This window comes from Oryctolagus cuniculus, chromosome 11 (assembly GCF_051225735.1).
Source record: "Oryctolagus cuniculus isolate XC-2025 breed Fujian yellow rabbit chromosome 11, ASM5122573v1, whole genome shotgun sequence".
NCBI classification, from domain to species: Eukaryota; Metazoa; Chordata; class Mammalia; order Lagomorpha; family Leporidae; genus Oryctolagus; species Oryctolagus cuniculus.
In genome coordinates, this window is record NC_142877.1 from 95,784,022 (window position 1) to 95,802,030 (window position 18,009).

An 18,009-nucleotide genomic window follows, 5' to 3' on the forward strand; every position below is an offset into this window, starting at 1 on the left:
TAGAATGAGCCCAGAAATAAAGCCTCACATATATGTTCTTACATATATGTGAAATTCATCCCAAATTCATATGTTGAAATCCTAACCTCAAAAGATAAGGCATATGCAGGTGGCCATTTAGAGGTGAATGAGACCAGTGTCCTTTTAAAAAGAGGCCTCAGAGAGATCCCTTATCCCTCTACCATGCAAGAACATGGGGAGAAACCACCATCTACGAACAAGATAAAAAGGCCCTCACAAGATACCAATCTGCCAGTGCCTTGATTTTGGACTTCCCACTCTCCATAACAATGAGAAATAAATCTCTGTTAATTAAAAGCTATTCAGACTAAGGTAATAACAAGGGTGCTATGAACATTCCATGAGAAAGGACAGTCTTTTCAACAAGTGGTGCTGGGAAAAAAAATGGATATCCTTTCTTTATAACATACATAAAAATTAACTCTGAATGAATCAGAGACCTAATCATAAGAACTAAAATTATAAAATGTTTAGAAGACGATATGGAGCCAGTGCTGTGGTATAGGTTGTTTAGCATCCGCCTGCAGCACAGGCATCCCATATGGGAGCCGATTTGAGTCCCAGCTACTCCACTTCCAATCCAGCTCCCTGTTAATGAGCTTAGGAAAGCAGAAGATGGCCCAAGTGCATAGATCCCTGCACCCACATGGAGATCCAAAGGCTCTTGGCTTTGGTCTGGCCCATCCATCCCTGCCCACTGAAGCTATTTGGGGAGTGAACCAGTAGATGGAAGATTTTTCTCTCTGCCTCTGCCTCTCCCTCTCTGTAACTCTGCCTTTCAATAAATTAATATATCTTTAGAGAAAAAAGGGAAGATGATGATGATACAGGATTTAAGACATAAGATGTAGTAATGATTTCTTAGATATGATACCAAAAGCATAAACAACAAAGTAGATAAATTAGAATACATCAAAATTTAAACTTCTTAGCAGAAAAGGATATAAAAATGGAGTGAAAAGGGAACCTACCGAACAGCATTTTCAAGTCATATATCTGATAAGGAGTTAATATCCAGAATATGTAAATAATTCTTTTTTTTTTTTTTGACAGGCAGAGTGGACAGTGAGAGAGAGAGAGACAGAGAGAAAGGTCTTCCTTTTGCCGTTGGTTCACCCTCCAATGGCCACCGCAGCCAGCGCGCTGCAGCTGGTGCACCGCGCTGATCCGATGGCAGGAGCCAGGTACTTATCCTGGTCTCCCATGGGGTGCAGGGCCCAAGCACTTGGGCCATCCTCCACTGCACTCCCTGGCCACAACAGAGAGCTGGCCTGGAAGAAGGGCAACCGGGATAGAATCCGGTGCCCCGACCGGGACTAGAACCCGGTGTGCCGGCGCCGCAAGGCGGAGGATTAGCCTAGTGAGCCACGGTGCCGGCAAATAATTCTTACAATAACAACAAAACCGGTTAAAATAATATGGCCAACACATGAAAACATCCTATCCATTAAGGACATGTAAACCAAAACTATGATGAAATATCATTTTACACTCACTGAAATGGTTATTCTAAAAACAAAACATCTCTGTCTCTCGCTCTCTATAATGCTTTCAAATAAATGAATAAATTAAAAAGGGGGGCAGCGTTGTGGCACAGCAGGTAAAGCCACCTCCTGATACCACATGAGCACCAGTTCATGTCTCGGCTGCTCCACCTCCAATTCAGCTCCCTGTTAATGACCCAGGAACAGCAGGAAGTGGTCCAAAGGGCGTGGGCTCCCACACCCAACTGGGAAAACCAGATGAAGCCCCTGTCTTCTGACTTTGACCTGGCCCAGTGTTGTCAAGGATGTACATAATCTAAAACCCTTTGCATAACTGGTAGGAATATAAAGGGATATGCCACTATGGAAATCAGTATGATGGTTTTTCAAAAAAATCAAAATGATATGGAAATTCCACTTATGAATATATCCTCAAAAGAACTATAAGCAAATTCTCAAACAGGTATCTGACCTTCATGAGAAGGCAACAATATTTACAACAGCCAAAAAAAAAAATCAAAGCAATCCAAGTATTCATGAATAGGTAATGGATAGTGTTACGGTTTGCTTATTGTTTGTCCCCTTTGAAACTTATGTTAGAGTTTAATTCCCATTGTGTGATACCAAGAGGATGGAAACTATTGTGTTTGGAGGACCACATAGGTTATCAGCGGAACTCCCAGGATTAAATACCAACGGCTTTACAAGAAAAGAGAGAGATCAGAAGCTACAGACACTTGTGGATTCCCAGTTCCTCACCATGTGGAGCCCGTCCCCTGAGCTGCCTCAGGACTCTGCCATCAACAGATACAGTCCCTTGAGCTTAAAGCAGAACTATGAGTCAAAGCAAATTTCTTTTATTTATATATTATACAGTAAATAGTAGAGTGTTATTAGCCACAGAAAACAGACTAAGACAGATAATATGAAATAAATACAGTGGAATAATACTCAGCTTTAAAAAGGAAACTCTGACATCAGCTATAACCAGGATGAAACTTGAGGACAATATGTTAAGTGAAATAAGTCAGTCACAAAAAATGCTTATACTGTATGATTCTACTAATATGAAGCACTTAGGACAATAAAATTCATAAAGATAGAAAGTAGAATGATAGTTATCAGAAGCTAAGTGGGAGGGGCATAGCATTTCAGCTTTGCAAGATAAAGATTCCTGGAAATTACTTTGCACAATAATATGAATATATTTAACACTAAATTATATTCAGAGTAAATAACAATGTACTGAGCCAAGATACAGATAAAATGCATAAAAATGAAATTCAAGATAGTTAAAATCAATTCACCATGATATCTAGCTTTAAAATTATTACCTGATTTTTTTGTGTTAATTCATTAACTGAACTCTTAAGCTTTTGTAGTTCCTGAACATATACAGCAACTTCCTGTGGGCCTTTGGCAAGTTCACTCCTTAGCTGACTTATCGTGGTCTAAAAAAGAAAGAAAGAAACATGTTAAGATTACATAGATATGTGTTGCTGTTATAAATTGAAATAATTCTTGGAAATTTCAACTTGACTCTTTATCACATTTATTGCTACTTCACACCTTTTTTGGCTTGAAATTAGTTTCTGAAATCTATCCAAGATGCATAATTTAATTTATTTCATTTACATGAAATGAAATGTTGACATCTTATTTTATGTGTCTGAAGTAAACAGTAAACTGTAATTTTTAATTTATTAGTTTTGAAACTCTATACTTTAATCCTTCAGAATTTAAAGAGGTTACACAAGTTATGTCTATTTTCTCCCCAATTTCTATGGCATAAACTTTTCCTTTTAAGATACGTAATTTCAGATCTGCAACAGATTTTGATCTGAATCATCAAACCAGCTGTAATAAAAATGTGCTTTCCAAAGAAGTTATCAAACTAAAGTTACAGAAATGTTCATTAAGCTAGATCACTCTATGGTCAGGAGTAAGAGCTAGACAGGAATCTGTAATTGTGCATTTTAATAAATGTTATAAAACATAAAATTGGGGCCATCATTGTGGCATAGTGGGTAAAGCCACTGTCTGCAGAACCAGCATCCCATACGGGTACTGTTCCAACCCCTGGTTACTCCACTTCCAATCCAGCTCCCTGATAATGCACCTGGGAAAGCAGTGGAAAATGCCCCTGGTGCTTAGGCTCCTGCACCCAAGTGGGAGACATGGATGAAGCTCCTGGCTCCAGCCTGGCCCAGCCCTGGCTAGTGCAACCACCAGTGGAATGAACCACCAGAGACTTCTCTCTCACTGCCTCTATCTCTCCGTCTCTGTAATTCTGCCTTTCAACTAAATAAATAAATCTTTTTTAAAAAACATGAAATTAATATTTCTTATTAAAATAATTACTTGATCATTAAAAAATAAGAAATGACAGGTAAGCAAAGACCATGGAAATACAAGCTCCTATAAAACTCAACCACTATTGAACAAGATATTGCCTTAGTCATGGTTTACTGCAAATGACATTAACAAAGAACTTTATATTCTAGCACTGCTTACTGGCTTTACTTTTTACATTCCTAAAGTTTACAATTACTTCTAAAGTTACAATTATTGTCTGTTTCTGGATAAGCTCTATACTGTGGGTAAGGCACAAATTTGAAAATGTTATTTATTAAACACGTCAATAATTATGTAATATTATATAGTACAAGTAAGTGCTATCATCTTTAAGGAAGACACCTTGGAAAGAAAACCCTTTATTGTGTCAGTAATGCCTTTGCTCAAGAGATCTTTCACCACAGCTCTTTTGGAAACTCTTCCCAAGTTTACCATACATTTTATTTTAAGGATTTTCAGTGACAGTATATCTTTGTCCATTTATGGTGGCTTTGATTTTAAGTTTTAAATACAACATAGTAAATAAGATAAATGACTGAACTGAATGATCAGACATTTGAGCTTATTTTAATAACCAAAAATTAATAAAACTATTTTTGAATGGTTTACAAAGTAGTTTAAATTCAATTAAAAGAAAGTTCAAAACAACATCCTTAGGAAGGGCAACATATCTGATATACGTGCATGGACTGACCTCTTAAGGAAAATATTCATTTAAACGTACCAATTCTGATATAGAGAAAGGCAATTTGTCACAATATTTTATGGCTATACCATATTTAGGGTGTTTCAGCATTACATATAAGAACTGACATATTGACATATAAATTTCATTTACTTCAAAGAAGAAAATGTTTAAGTATTCATGTATTTTTGACTGTGTTCATGTTAAAGGCATACCATCTGTTAATAAGCTGATCACATATCCTTAACTCGGATAGAAGTAGTGGAGATGGTATTTCAAATTACTATTTCTAACAACATTAAATCTCAGAATCAATTTGTTAGCAAGATTATGGATATTAACAGAAACATTAGGAACAATTTGGTTTTTTAAATTATTCTTAATGTTTAATCATATAGTACAAAAATCAACTGATCACAAAACAAACTATCTCATTTAAATCTCTACTTATAAATATTTTACCAAAGGATAGGGCACAAGTTTTTGACATATAATAAGCAGAAATAAATAGCATTTTATATTAAAATACCATGATTTCATGCTGAAGATTATAAATTCTAGTAAGCTGAGGGATGCATCTGGCATAGCAGCTAAAATACCACTTAGAATGCCCACACCCCATATCAGAGCTGCACAGGTTTGAGTTCCAGCACTTCTTCCAATTCCAGCTTCCTGCTAATGTGTACCCTCACTGTGGGAAGCAACAGGTGATAGTTCATGTACTGGGCTCCCTATATCCAGCGGTAGATCAGCACTGAGTTCCAGACTCCTAGTTCCAGCCTGGCCCAGCCCTAGCTGTTGCAGGCATTTAAGTAAATGGAAGATAACTCTTGGTCTGTCTGTCTCTTTCTGTCTCTCAGCTTTTCAAACAAACAAAAACAGTTTCTTTAAATAATAAAATATAGTAAGCCAAATGTAACATCAAGCCTGGCTTACTGATAAATTACAACATGTAGAAAAAAATGAAATAAGGAGATACAAAGCAAATATAATAAAAAAAAATATGGTGCCATGTTTTATTTTATAGAATTTAGACAGGTTCTTCTAAATGATTCCACAAAGTTAACACCTAAAGAACTAAATATTTGGTGTTTTGTTTATCTTTTGTACACTAAATTCAAGTATTTCGAAAAACTGAAATGTTTATAAACATAAATGCAAACATTAAAATTTTCAAATTTACTGAAAGGGACCAAAAAAAAGAGTGAATTACAGGAGGCGCTCTCTTTTTCTTCTGCATATTATGAATCATAACCTTTTATAAAGGTCACATATTATGTTTACATTTCAGGAAAAAATAAACATTAAAGAGAGAAATTTCAAAGAAAATAATTTACATTCCCTCTTCAGATGTCACTATCAGTAAAATTCGAAGAACAGTCTCTATTCTTGCCATACTGACTTGTTTCTCTATTTGACAAGCCAAGCTCATCTGTGCCTTGGACTTCTACACTAGTTCTAACCTCTTCCTGGGAACCCTTCTTCCAAGGCTTTTCCCTAAATTCTTGCTCACTTCAATCTCCTCACTGCTATCCTCCTGGAGGAGATTTTTTCCCCTGACCATTCTATTGAAAAATTGTCTCACATTATTCCTGGCTTCACTATAGCCCAAAAGCTGCTTTATTTTCTTCTTCACAGCAGTTAGTATTACCTGATTTTGTATTGTGATTAGGTTTATTATACATTGTTTGGCTTCCACAAAGGACTACAAGCCTTACAAGAGCATGCACTCTGTTTCAGGCATGGAAAGCTAAGACACTGGCAAAAAATGGCCTACATGAAAGATTTCTGTGAGTGAGATCCCAGTGGAAAGAACCAGCCAACAAAGAAGGAGGTACTGTGGTGGAATGAGAAGGCCATGCCAAGATGGCCACTGGGAAGCGAGCATCAGTTACTCAGGAATAGCTTTGGCAATGGAGCCTGCCTGGCAACAGGCTGTGATTGGACAGTTTTGGAAACCACATGGCAAATGGAGTCTGCCTGGCAACAGGCTGTGATTGGTTAGGGCATAGACCGCCCCTTAACCGGATTGGCTGTCTTGGCTATATAAACTGTTGTACCAACTAAAATAAACGAGTCTGCGGGCTGCTTGCCTCTGGCCCCCTTTCACCGGACTCCCGGGGTCTGTGTGGTAATTCCGTGCCTCTTGTCCCCACCACGCTCCTCTCAGGAACGAATCCACCGCAACATCGGTACCTTTCTCTGAAGGGAGGAAAGAACTTCCACTTTGACTATGGCCCTGTCTAAATAATAATGGAGTTTGTGGACTCAAAAGGCTTCCAGAGCCTTGGCAGCTCATGACAAGAGCATCAGGTGATTACTGATGTCATAAATGAGAGTGTCAGTTGTTAAATCACCAACAGGAGTCACTGTGCACTTACTCCCCATGTAGGACATCTGTCCTTAATGAGTTGTACTATGAGAATTAACTGTAAAACTTGTCTCCAAACTGTACTTTATACTTTGTGTGTCTGTGTGGGTGCAAACTGTTGAAATCTTTACTTAGTATAGAGTTGATCTTCTGTATATAAAGATAATTAAAAATGAATCTTAATGAAAAGTGGGATGGGAGAGGGTGTAGGAGGTGGGACAGGAGTGGAGGTAGAAGGGTGGGTATGGGGGGGAAGAACTGCTATATTCCTAAAGCTGTACCTATGAAATTTATATTTATTAAATAAAAGCTTTTTTAAAAAAAAGGAAGAAAAGAACATGCACTCTGTCTTACTCAGTATTATATTCCCCACTGCTACTTAGGCACTCAAAAAACACTTGCTGAAAGAATGAGTCATTCTCTCTCGAAGGAATTAAAATTTATTAATTTCCATGAGAACACCATGTTATACTGATAGATTAGTATTTCCTTGATGCTACATTATTGAATCCAACATTGAACATTTACTTAAAAAAAACTCAAAATAATTAAGGAATGATATTTCAAACAAACATCCTATGGGTGCTTTAGAATGACTATTTTAATATTCTATTGCTATTAGTAAATAATCATTTAAAGATGGTTGAAAATTTGATTAACAAAACAAAAGTGAGCATGTCTTTGAATTTCCAAGATTATCTTAAACACAAAATTGCCATATGATAATAAGAGGTAGTATATTTAGGATATTATTAATATTAAAAACTATTACAAAAACACATTACCTCAAGTTTAAGCATCTCCATTAGAAAGCAGAAAAAAATAATAAAATGATGGATGAAAGGTGAAAGACAAGAATGACAAAAGTACACATTGAGCACACAATAAAAATGTCCAGACATACCTACAAATCTAATTTCTTGAATTAGCATACTTTCAAAAATATTTAAATTCTCTATTAGCAATATATGGACATAATCATATCTATATAAACATTGTTACTCTCAAAACTTGAATTCAAATGTTTATTTGGAATACAAATAAAATTCTTTAAAAATCATTTCCATAAAATACCACACCAAATATATGTTAATTCCAGTGTTGATATTTTCAATCATGTGAACTTTTAGACTTTTAATACTACACTTTAACCCTTAAATCATCAACCTATAAAACAGCCAATTAGAAAGTATTTCAAATGTTCAGAATTGGATATTATCTATATGCATTCAAAAATGCATAGGCAAAAAAGTCAATAAACTCATAAGGTAAACATTCAATAAAAAAGTTACAGACATAAGTACATATTTAACAGTGTCTATCAGATTATTTACCTTTAGCCCTAACTAGAAGTACAGTCAAAAAGCCGCATTTTTAGTTTAATTCCTTAAAATATGTTTTCCTTTGAAGCCAATATTTAGGTTCAGTAAAAGTAACATTTATAATGACTTTTTCTACTAAGTTATTTATGTACTATAATTTATCAACATACTTAATTGAGAGCAAAAACAACTGAATTTAAATAAATAATACAAAAGTACTTTAAAAAGTTTGTGGAATAGTGGAATTAAAGAATGAGTTTATTTTGGTGCAAAAAATACCTTTTTCATAAAATGTAGAAAATGTATATTAAAAACTATGAATGAATTTCAAAATTTTTTATACCAAAATAAATGATACTTTTAATTCCATTTTTCCACAAATATCTGGGGTACTATCATAAAATATGTGCCATACAGCTAGCATAAACAGAACTACAAAATGAATGTAGTTATAAACAAATAAATGAGATGAAGTAATTAGGAAGTAATTTTTTTCATATGGAAATGGTATAAGAAGCAACACAAAAATATTTCAGGCTATTACTCAGTACAAATTCTACAACATACAATATGGGAAGATAAAAACGTAGTAAGTCATTAAGACAAGATTTACTTAAAAATTTACATAGAAAGCAGTCATCAGACCACATGAAAATGGGTGACAACATGATACAGAAATAGGAACACAGGCTCTAGAAAAGATCTAGATTTAAACTCTAGGGTTTTCTTATTGAGTTCATGACTTTAAACAAATTACTTTAATCATGGAACCCCAGTTGCCTCATGTGTAACAGACTTAGAGAAACAAATGAAACCATGTTTAAAGTGATCACCATAGTATACAAAGTTTAGTGGTGCTTAAAATACAAGAGTTCACTTATAAAAATAATACTAGTCTGACTCTTATGCCATCATTCCAAAGTTGTCAATAATATTTTAATACAGCCTGAGATTGCATTCATTATTACTTATTTACTAATTAATGAAGCAGGGGATAAATATTATCTTTGTTTTACTAAAAATATGAGATGTTGAATTGCCTGTGTAATTACTCAGCAAGATAAATCCCTTTCTAAATTTATTTCAAAATACCTAAAAAGATTAAACTGCATTAAAATATGAACAAGTTAAAATGTAAAAACTTGATTTTTAAATCATCTTTCTTTTTTTCTAAAAACATCTTTTTTAGGGAAAAAAAATCACTATTTGCTACAGTTAGCCTTGTATACAGGAGGACAAATGGAGGGGGAAACTAAACTTCATCTCAAATTTTTATAACTCTAGTTAGAACTCTTTCATCTTAAATGACTTCTAATTATTAAATATATCCTAATCTAAATAAAAATAAAATTTATAAAAACCTTCCAAGTTAAATTTATATTAATTATTAAATATTACTCAGGAATATTTTCCCATTACCAAGCTATAATATGTTCCCACATATATCTTTTAAATGCTAGTAAATACATAAGTTTATTTTCCTTGTTAATATTCTATTTGTTTAGCAAGTACATGTATTACTCCATCATTCTCAGCTGGAAATGTTCAGAAGACTGTATTTTCAAAAAACTGACATTTTAAAAATATTTATTTACTTATTTGAATAATAGAGCAACAGACATACAGGCAGAGACAGAGAGAGAGACAGACAGACAGACAGAGATTATCTTCCATCCACTGGTTATTCCCCCCATGGCCTCAACAGCCAGGTCTGGGCCAGGCTGCAGCAAGGAGCTGGAAACTCTCAATCCTGGTCTCCTACATGGTAGCAAATACCACTATTTTGACTCAATTTTATCACTGTATTAAATTTTTTTAATTTATTTTTAAAGTTTGAATAACATTTAAAGGAATTTCTTAACAAGGGTATAATTTTTTTTTAATTTCAGAAATATCAGTATTCAGGCCGACTTAATCAGAATAGTTCTTACTGAAGTACAGAAATTAATGACTGGGTTCACCTAGATTTAGATACTTCTACTTTAACATTATCTAAATGGGACTTTACCTCATGACACTTCTTTGATTCAGCCTTTTCCAGATTCTGCATTTGTGGATATACAAGGAATCTTCAAAAAATTGATGGAAAATGCATATTATGAAAAATCTAGGCATGGTCTTCAAAAACTTTTTTCATCAAAATGATCTTTTAATCCATGAATTTTTTGAAGTGCTCTCAGAGATTAATCATTGCTTTTTGGTAATGAATATTATAGGAGTTTTTAACTGACTTGGATAAGTTCATGAACTCTCTAAAATTGTTTGAAAAATTGTGAGATTAGGTTTTTATTGGGCTATGAAGTGTCCCTTTTGAGAAATCTGCATCTAAATATCATAAACTTAAAAAAATGTGTATTTTGTTTAGAAAGCAAAGAGAGAGAGAAAGAATCTCTAATCCTCTGGTTTACTCCTCAAATGCACACAAAAGCCAGGGTAGACCAGGTGAAAGTCAGGAGCTGGGAACTCAAAATCTTAATTTCTCAGAAGGTAAGCAGGGAAACTATCTGAGCCACTATCTCTGCCACCCAAGGTACACAGCAGCAGGCAGCTGGTAACTGACCAGCAGCAGAGCCTGAACTGAGGTAAGTGGTCATCCTAAGTGGCATCTTAACTGCTATGCCATATGCCCACCCCTAAAGGCAATACATTTTAAAATGAAGTGTTAAATATCAAAATGCCCATAGCTAGCTAACATGTTAGTATTTATGAACAGGATAGCTTTAGATGACCAGCTAAAAACCTCTAAGAGATGCAAACTGAAACATCACTATACTAACTTTTTAAACTGAAAATATGAAAAACATAGGTAGGTGTTTAGCCTGGCCGTTTAGACAGCAGTTAGGATAATCACATCCCATATCAGAATACTTGGGTTCAAATCCCAGCTCCACCTCAGTTTCCAGCTTCCAGTAATGTGCAACCCGGGAGGCAGCAAGTGATACTCAGTGCTGGGTCCCTGCTGCCTGACTGGGTCCCCACAGGAGACCCTGACTGGGCCCAAAGTTCCTGGCTTCAGCAAGGCACAGCCCTGGCTGCTTGTTGTTTGGGAGTGAACAGAAGAGTGCTCTCTCTCCTCTCTCTCTGTCTCTCTTTCTGTTTCTGTCTCTCTCTGCATTTCAGATAAACAAATAAATAAATAATTAAAAAAAATAAAATATGAAAAATATATTCACTTAAGAAAGCTTAAGGATATAAATAATAATAGTTGTGGGGCCAGCACTGTGGCACAGTGGGTTAAAGCCCTGGCCTGAAGAACTGGCGTCCCATATGGGCACCGGTTCGAGACCTGGCTGCTCCACTTCCGATCCAGCTCTCTGCTATGGCCTGGGACAGCAGTAGAAGATGACACAAGTCCTTGGGCCCCTGCACCCACATGGGAGACCCAGAAGAAGCTCCTGGCTCCTGGTTTCAGATCGGCACAGCTCCAGTCATTGCAGCCAATTGGGGAGTGAACCATTGGATGGAAGACCTCTCTCTCTCTCTCTCTCTCTCTCTCTCTCTCTCTGTCTCTCCTCTCTGTGTGTAACTCTTTCAAATAAATAAATAAATCTTTAGAAAAAATAGTAATAGTTGTGACAAAACATTGCCTGTAACAGTAAAAAGAACAAGGGTTACATTTTTAAGCCAGTATACTTATTACAAATCATAGAGTTTGTCATATAAGGACATAATTATATAAAAAATTTACAGTCCAAAGTCATGTTGTATAGAAATAGTAGAAGGAACTAAGAATGTTTATTTTGGAAGAGGAAAAAGCCAGCAAAATATGAATAGTTTTAAAATATCCATGTGAAAAGAGAAACAATTTATTCTGTGTAATTCCTGAGGATAGAACTAGAACCAGTGCACATGAGTTACAGGGGAACAAATGTCAACTCAATAGAATGGATCACTTAGGAACAAATAGGCATTTAATACACCACCTAGTGATAGTTGTGGTTCACAACAGGAGTCCTAGATGGAGTGTCAGCCTAGATCATTTTTAAGATTGCTTCAAACTATAAAATTTCATGCCCAACAGAAATAATCTTATGGGAAAAGTAGTTCCTAAATTTTTTTTTTCCAAATAGCATTGGTAATGTAATTGTAGAAAATTATATTCTTGAGCAGAACACTGTGGTACAACAAGTTAAGCCAATACTTGGGATGCCACATCTCATATGAGAGTGCCAGTTCAAGTCCTAGCTCCTCTGTTTCTGATCCAGCAGATGATGGTTCAAGTACTTGGGTTTCTGCCACGCACATGGCAGACCCAGATGAAGTTCCTGGCTCCTGGCTTTGGCCTGGCTCAGCGCTATTGAGGGCATCTGAAGAATGAACCAGCAGATGTAAGATCTCTCCCTCTCTTCCCATACCTCCAATTCTGTTTTTCAGTTAAATAAATACAATTTTTAAAAATTATATTTTCCTCTACTCCTATCAAACTAAGATAAATTCGGTTGCCATTTATCAATTACCATTGGGTAAATTTAACTTTAAATTTCATCTTTCCACAGTCTACAACATTTATTAAACAGAATAATAGTTTAGCATGCAAACATTCATCCTCAAGTATCTACTTTATGAAGCAAAAGTAAAATATATTAGCTATCAGTCCACATTAACTATAGACAAATATGATTCACATCAAATGAAAGATAGGCAAATACTATTTTGGTAGACCACTTAGAAAAATCTCAAATCCTGGCTTCACTCAATAGCATTCACTATATGAACATAAGCTACTATCAATCACATTTAAGTTCCCTGAGCTTCATTACCTCTGAGTTAGCACATTCTGCTTGTAACTTCTTGCATTCATCTTTGAGTTTTTCAGATTCTCTCTCACGTTCCAAGGTCATATTATCCATTAGTGTTTGAACTTGGACTAGTTCTTTCTTCAGCACAGCAACATCTTCTATACCAGGTCTCTGAAGCTACGACACAACACATTTTAATTAGAAACTACAATAAAAAAGTAAAATAATAAGCATTTTAGGACTGTTTCATTAGAAGGAAATTAAAATTAAAATAATCCTTATTATCAGTTTTTGGACTCCTAAGCATCTAATACTAATATCTTCCCCCAAACAAGCCCCCTCCTCTTCTCACTCTGTCTTATATTTAATAGTATTATCATGTAAGGTCCAATCTAGCAAATTCAGTTATCACTGCTACTGTATTTGCTTTCCCTTTTTTCACAAACACATATATTGACCAAAACAATAACTTAACAAATACTAAATTCCTTCTTTTCCGATCCCAGGAAACCAGTAATGGAAATGAAGAAAGATCAGATAGAAGCACAATTAGTGTTTGCTTCAATTTAGATGTAGTTAATTCATTTATTCATATAGTTGTTGAGTGCTAATACAGAAAAGAAAGAAGTCAAGGATGGATTCAAGTTAAGCCTGGTGCCTCAGAATCAGCCCTTAAGGCATGCAGATCTGGCAGAAAAGCCCAGGAGAGTATTTCAGGCATGGAAAGCCAAGACACTCTGTCAAATAAAAAAAATGACCTAAATGAAAGATCTCTGCGAGTGAGATCCCAGTGGAAAGAACAGGTCATCAAAGAAGGAGGTACCTTTCTCTGAAGGGAAGAGAGAACTTCCACTTTGACTAAATATGATCAGAGTCGGTGAACTCAAAAGGCTTCCATAGCCTTGGCAATTCATGACAAAAGCCTAGGGTGATTACTGATGCCATAAACAAGAGTGTCAATTTGTTAAGTCAACAACAGGAGTCACTGTGCACTTACTCCTCATGTAGGATCTTTGTCCTTAATGTGCTGTACAGTGTGATTTAATGCTATAACTAGTACTCAAACAGCATTTTTCACTTTGTGTTTCTATGTGGGTGCAAACTGTTGAAATCTTTACTTAATATATGCTAAACTGATCTTCTGAATATAAAGAGAATTAAAAATTAATCTTGATGTGAATGGAAGGGGAGAGGGAGCGGGAAAGGGGAGGGTTGTGGGTGGGAGGGAAGTTATGGGGGGGAAAGTCATTGTAATCCATAAGCTGTACTTTGGAAATTTATATTCATTAAATAAAAGTTAAAAAAAAAAGAAGAAAAAAAAAAAACTTAAGCCTGGTGAAACTGTTGAAGATATATGGTACCAATGACAGAAATACAGTTATAGAGGAAATATAATGATTTTATACTTCTTCAATTTGAAATGAAAGCTAGAAATTCAATCAGAAATATCTCAATAGTAAGTACATTTCCAAAACAATAGCTAAGGAATGTCAAGATCAAAGACACAGCTATAGCAACTATAAAAATATATACAATTTTGATACTAACTAAAAAAATGTAATGGTAATGTTATTTAACATTCCATTTTTATTTAACAATTATATATACAATATGGATGAATATGTAGGTGGCAAAATATAGGCAATTTTTAATTTTTCCATATTCAGATTACATTTTTCAAATATTTCTTCAGAATACATATTTCATGAGAACCAAAGCACATCATAATAAATAGTGTCTAAATTACCAGTTCAGTCTTCAGATCTTGAATTAGAGTTGCCTCTTTGTTTAATTCTTCTGTCAGATGTGTCACTTTTTGTTCAGCAGCTTCTCGAAGACTCTTTTCTTCATCATATTTTGATTTAATATCTAAGTAAATATAGTTACATAAATACTAGTTTCATGAAACTAATTCTTGGGAAGGATAATTTTGTGTGAATTCCTATATATTTCTCTGCATATCTATATCACTCAAATTCACATTCCCTATAAAACTAAACATACACAATAAAACTGCACTTCTGATTATATTAAATGATGAATCTAAAATAAGAAAATGCTTCTGACTGCATAAATTCCACCAACCCTGTAGTAATTAGCATTTAATCTATACTTAATGATATACAATACCTTATCTAACAGCATGAAAATTTTAAAACAAGATATATAATTAATAGCATAACCAAGTGTTAAATATATACTATATTATTTAATCAACTTCACTCAAATGTTACTATTTAATCATCAAGCATACCACAAAAGATGAATAAACTTCAGGAAGAATCCACAGGGAAAAATTCAATCTTTTTAAGGAAGGAGATGGGAAGATAAAATAATTTATGCAGCAACTCGGGTATCATTAAACTCTACTAATCACAACCACAGTCTATATCAAAGGCTTAGCACACTAACCTACTACGTTTATATCCAGAACATATAAGGTAAAAAGGTAATGAGACTGATTGTTGGCTAAAAAGTTCTGATTCAAATTACCTGCAATTTCAGTAGCAAGTTGCGCTGCTTTCTGCTCAAATAAGTCTTTCATTTGTTTAATATTAAAATTTTCTGTTTGGGCTTCTTCTAATTGCTGTTCCAAAGACTGTATTTCTACAAAAATATATATCTTGTTCAGTTAATGTTAACTACATTTACTAAATTTTTATTATTTATATTTATTGTAGTATACTCATTTTAACTATCAAGACATTCAATGTGAGTCTAATACCCAATTAAAGCAAGTATGTTCATCATGAATTAAGCATATCTGAGTCATTTAGGTACAAATCATAATTTATAATCATACAAGAAAAAATACTGGGAATAATCCCAAGATAGTCTACAAATACTTGCTTAAAAGTTATCTTGACTTCACATTTCACAAATACACCATCCAAAGAAAATACATTCTGTTCCTCTTAGTTTTAAAGCAGTCAACAAAGTCTTGAAAAAAATTAATCAACTAAAGTATTTAGTCAACTCCTAATACTACTTCATTCTTGTAAAAAAATAAAAGAATTCCTCAAAATTACACTATACATTGAACATTCCTTCAGTTAAAGACATTTACAAAGATACTAGTATCATCAATTTACTAAGGCACAAAGATTATATAACTTTAATATAAACAAATTTTCAATCATATTCATATAATATTCCCCAAACTTATTTACAACATGAGAATACAATGAACCGAAAAAATGAGTTAAGTTCATTGATGAAATTATAGAGTTTGTAAGTAGCTGTGATATGACCATTATCTTCACTGTTTTAGAATCATAAAGTATAACCACAAACCAAATTCATTTAGCAGTTATCTAGGAAAAAAAAGAAACAATAAAAAAGAAGGATGAGAAAGAAGAAAGAAAAAAATGAAAAACTATCTGCTTTACGTGAAATTACCTGCTGATGAGTCTGCACCCAATCCATCAGGTTTGGCCTCCTCAATGAAAACAAAAGACATAAATGGATGTATGAAAGGAGAAATAAACAATGCAATTACAATTGCAAATGTTAAAAATCTCTGAAAACCTCATTCTGTCAGATCAGTAGCAAGATTTCAGGGAACATGAAAGATTAGTAGTGGCCATTCTTTCAGATCTGTAAGGTGCTACGAAGCACAGCAGCATAATGGTCTAACTGTACTTCACCAGTTACAAGACAGAATTTTTTTCTATGTTAACACACTAGCATACAAAACTGTTAATGGGTCTTTTTTTTTTTTAATTTTTTAACAGGCAGAGTGGACAGTGAGAGAGAGAGAGAGAGAGATAGAGAGAAAGGTCTTCCTTTTACCATTGGTTCACCCTCCAATGGCCGCTGCAGCCAGCGCTCTGCAGCTGGCACATTGCGCTGATCCAAAGCCAGGAGCCAGGTGCTTCTCCTGGTCTGCCATGCGGGTGCAGGGCCCAAGCACCTGGGCCATCCTCCACTGCTTTCCCGGGCCACAGCAGAGAGCTGGCCTGGAAGAGGGGCAACCGGGACAGAATCCGGCACCCCGACCGGGACTAGAACCCAGTGTGCCGGCGCCACAGGTGGAGGATTAGCCTATTGAGCCGCGGCACCGGCTGTTAATGGGTCTTAAAATAGATAGCACCTTAATTCCATGAATTCAATTATATTTAAAAATATAAATTATTATGATTATAAACACAGGCTCTAAAACAAATACTTGAACTGAAGTTATCTGGCAATATTCAAAATCCTACTGCTATGTAGCTCGGAAATGATTCCAAATACATAGTTTGTTATATGAATCACAAACGTTTTACTATAATATGAATTTGAAATACATTCTTTTCTCTCCTTAAGCTTGTAATGTCTTTTCAGATCCCACATTTAATGACCTATAGGGAACTCCACCCCCCTAGGGAATGCAATATAAGATCTTATCATACCCCAAATGTGAGATACTGACCTCAACTTCTGGATTTCACAACAGACATTCCTAAGAGTCTGAAAGACCCATCGAGAGTTGCAGCAAGCTATACTCCGTTGAATGGATCTCCTAATACCAACAGTATGTGCTGTGGCAGGCTGCAATATGTCTGCTAGTTCTCCAAGACCAACAGCTTATACCTCCTTGAGACAGGGCCACACCACTAGTATTTGAGCACTGAATCTCGCCTGCCAATACCTGCACTGCCCTCTAGCACCAGGAGATTCCTGCAGATCTCTGCTGTGCTGAACACCATCACTCCGCAGAAACAAATAATAAAAAAGGCGCACCTCAAGTTCTACTTAGACTTTACATTCCACAGAGACCTGTGTACATCATAACTGAGGAACTGGACTTTAATAATTTTGGAACTCACCTATGATGTGGTCACTGCTACTCAACTATTCAGAGTATTTCCTGTAGATTTGTTCATATACTTCTCTCACACTTTAAGCCTGTGAACCTCAGAAAATTTTCTCTAACTATAGCAATAAACCATGGGCTTTGTGAAATCAAACTTTGATCATCTCCTTACAATCATAAAACATCTATATTTCAAAATCTGCATAATCTAAAATGTGCCAATAAACTATCACC

General features: G+C 35.0%; 1 protein-coding gene across 4 annotated transcripts in view; it reads right to left on the bottom strand.

The window, feature by feature from the left end:
- Nucleotides 1-18,009, bottom strand: part of EEA1 (early endosome antigen 1) — a 177,745-nt gene that overhangs the window by 74,091 nt on the left and 85,645 nt on the right. For 2 of the 4 annotated variants that reach the window (XM_051846531.3, XM_051846533.3), the window contains 5 exons: nt 16,377-16,416; nt 15,471-15,584; nt 14,725-14,846; nt 12,999-13,154; nt 2,840-2,956 (listed from right to left, as the gene is read on the bottom strand). In XM_051846531.3, coding sequence (XP_051702491.2) covers nt 2,840-2,956; nt 12,999-13,154; nt 14,725-14,846; nt 15,471-15,584; nt 16,377-16,416 — 549 coding nt within the window. The remainder of the gene's footprint in view (nt 1-2,839; nt 2,957-12,998; nt 13,155-14,724; nt 14,847-15,470; nt 15,585-16,376; nt 16,417-18,009) is intronic. The other 2 variants (XM_051846532.3, XM_051846534.3) reach the window with 1 other exon arrangement.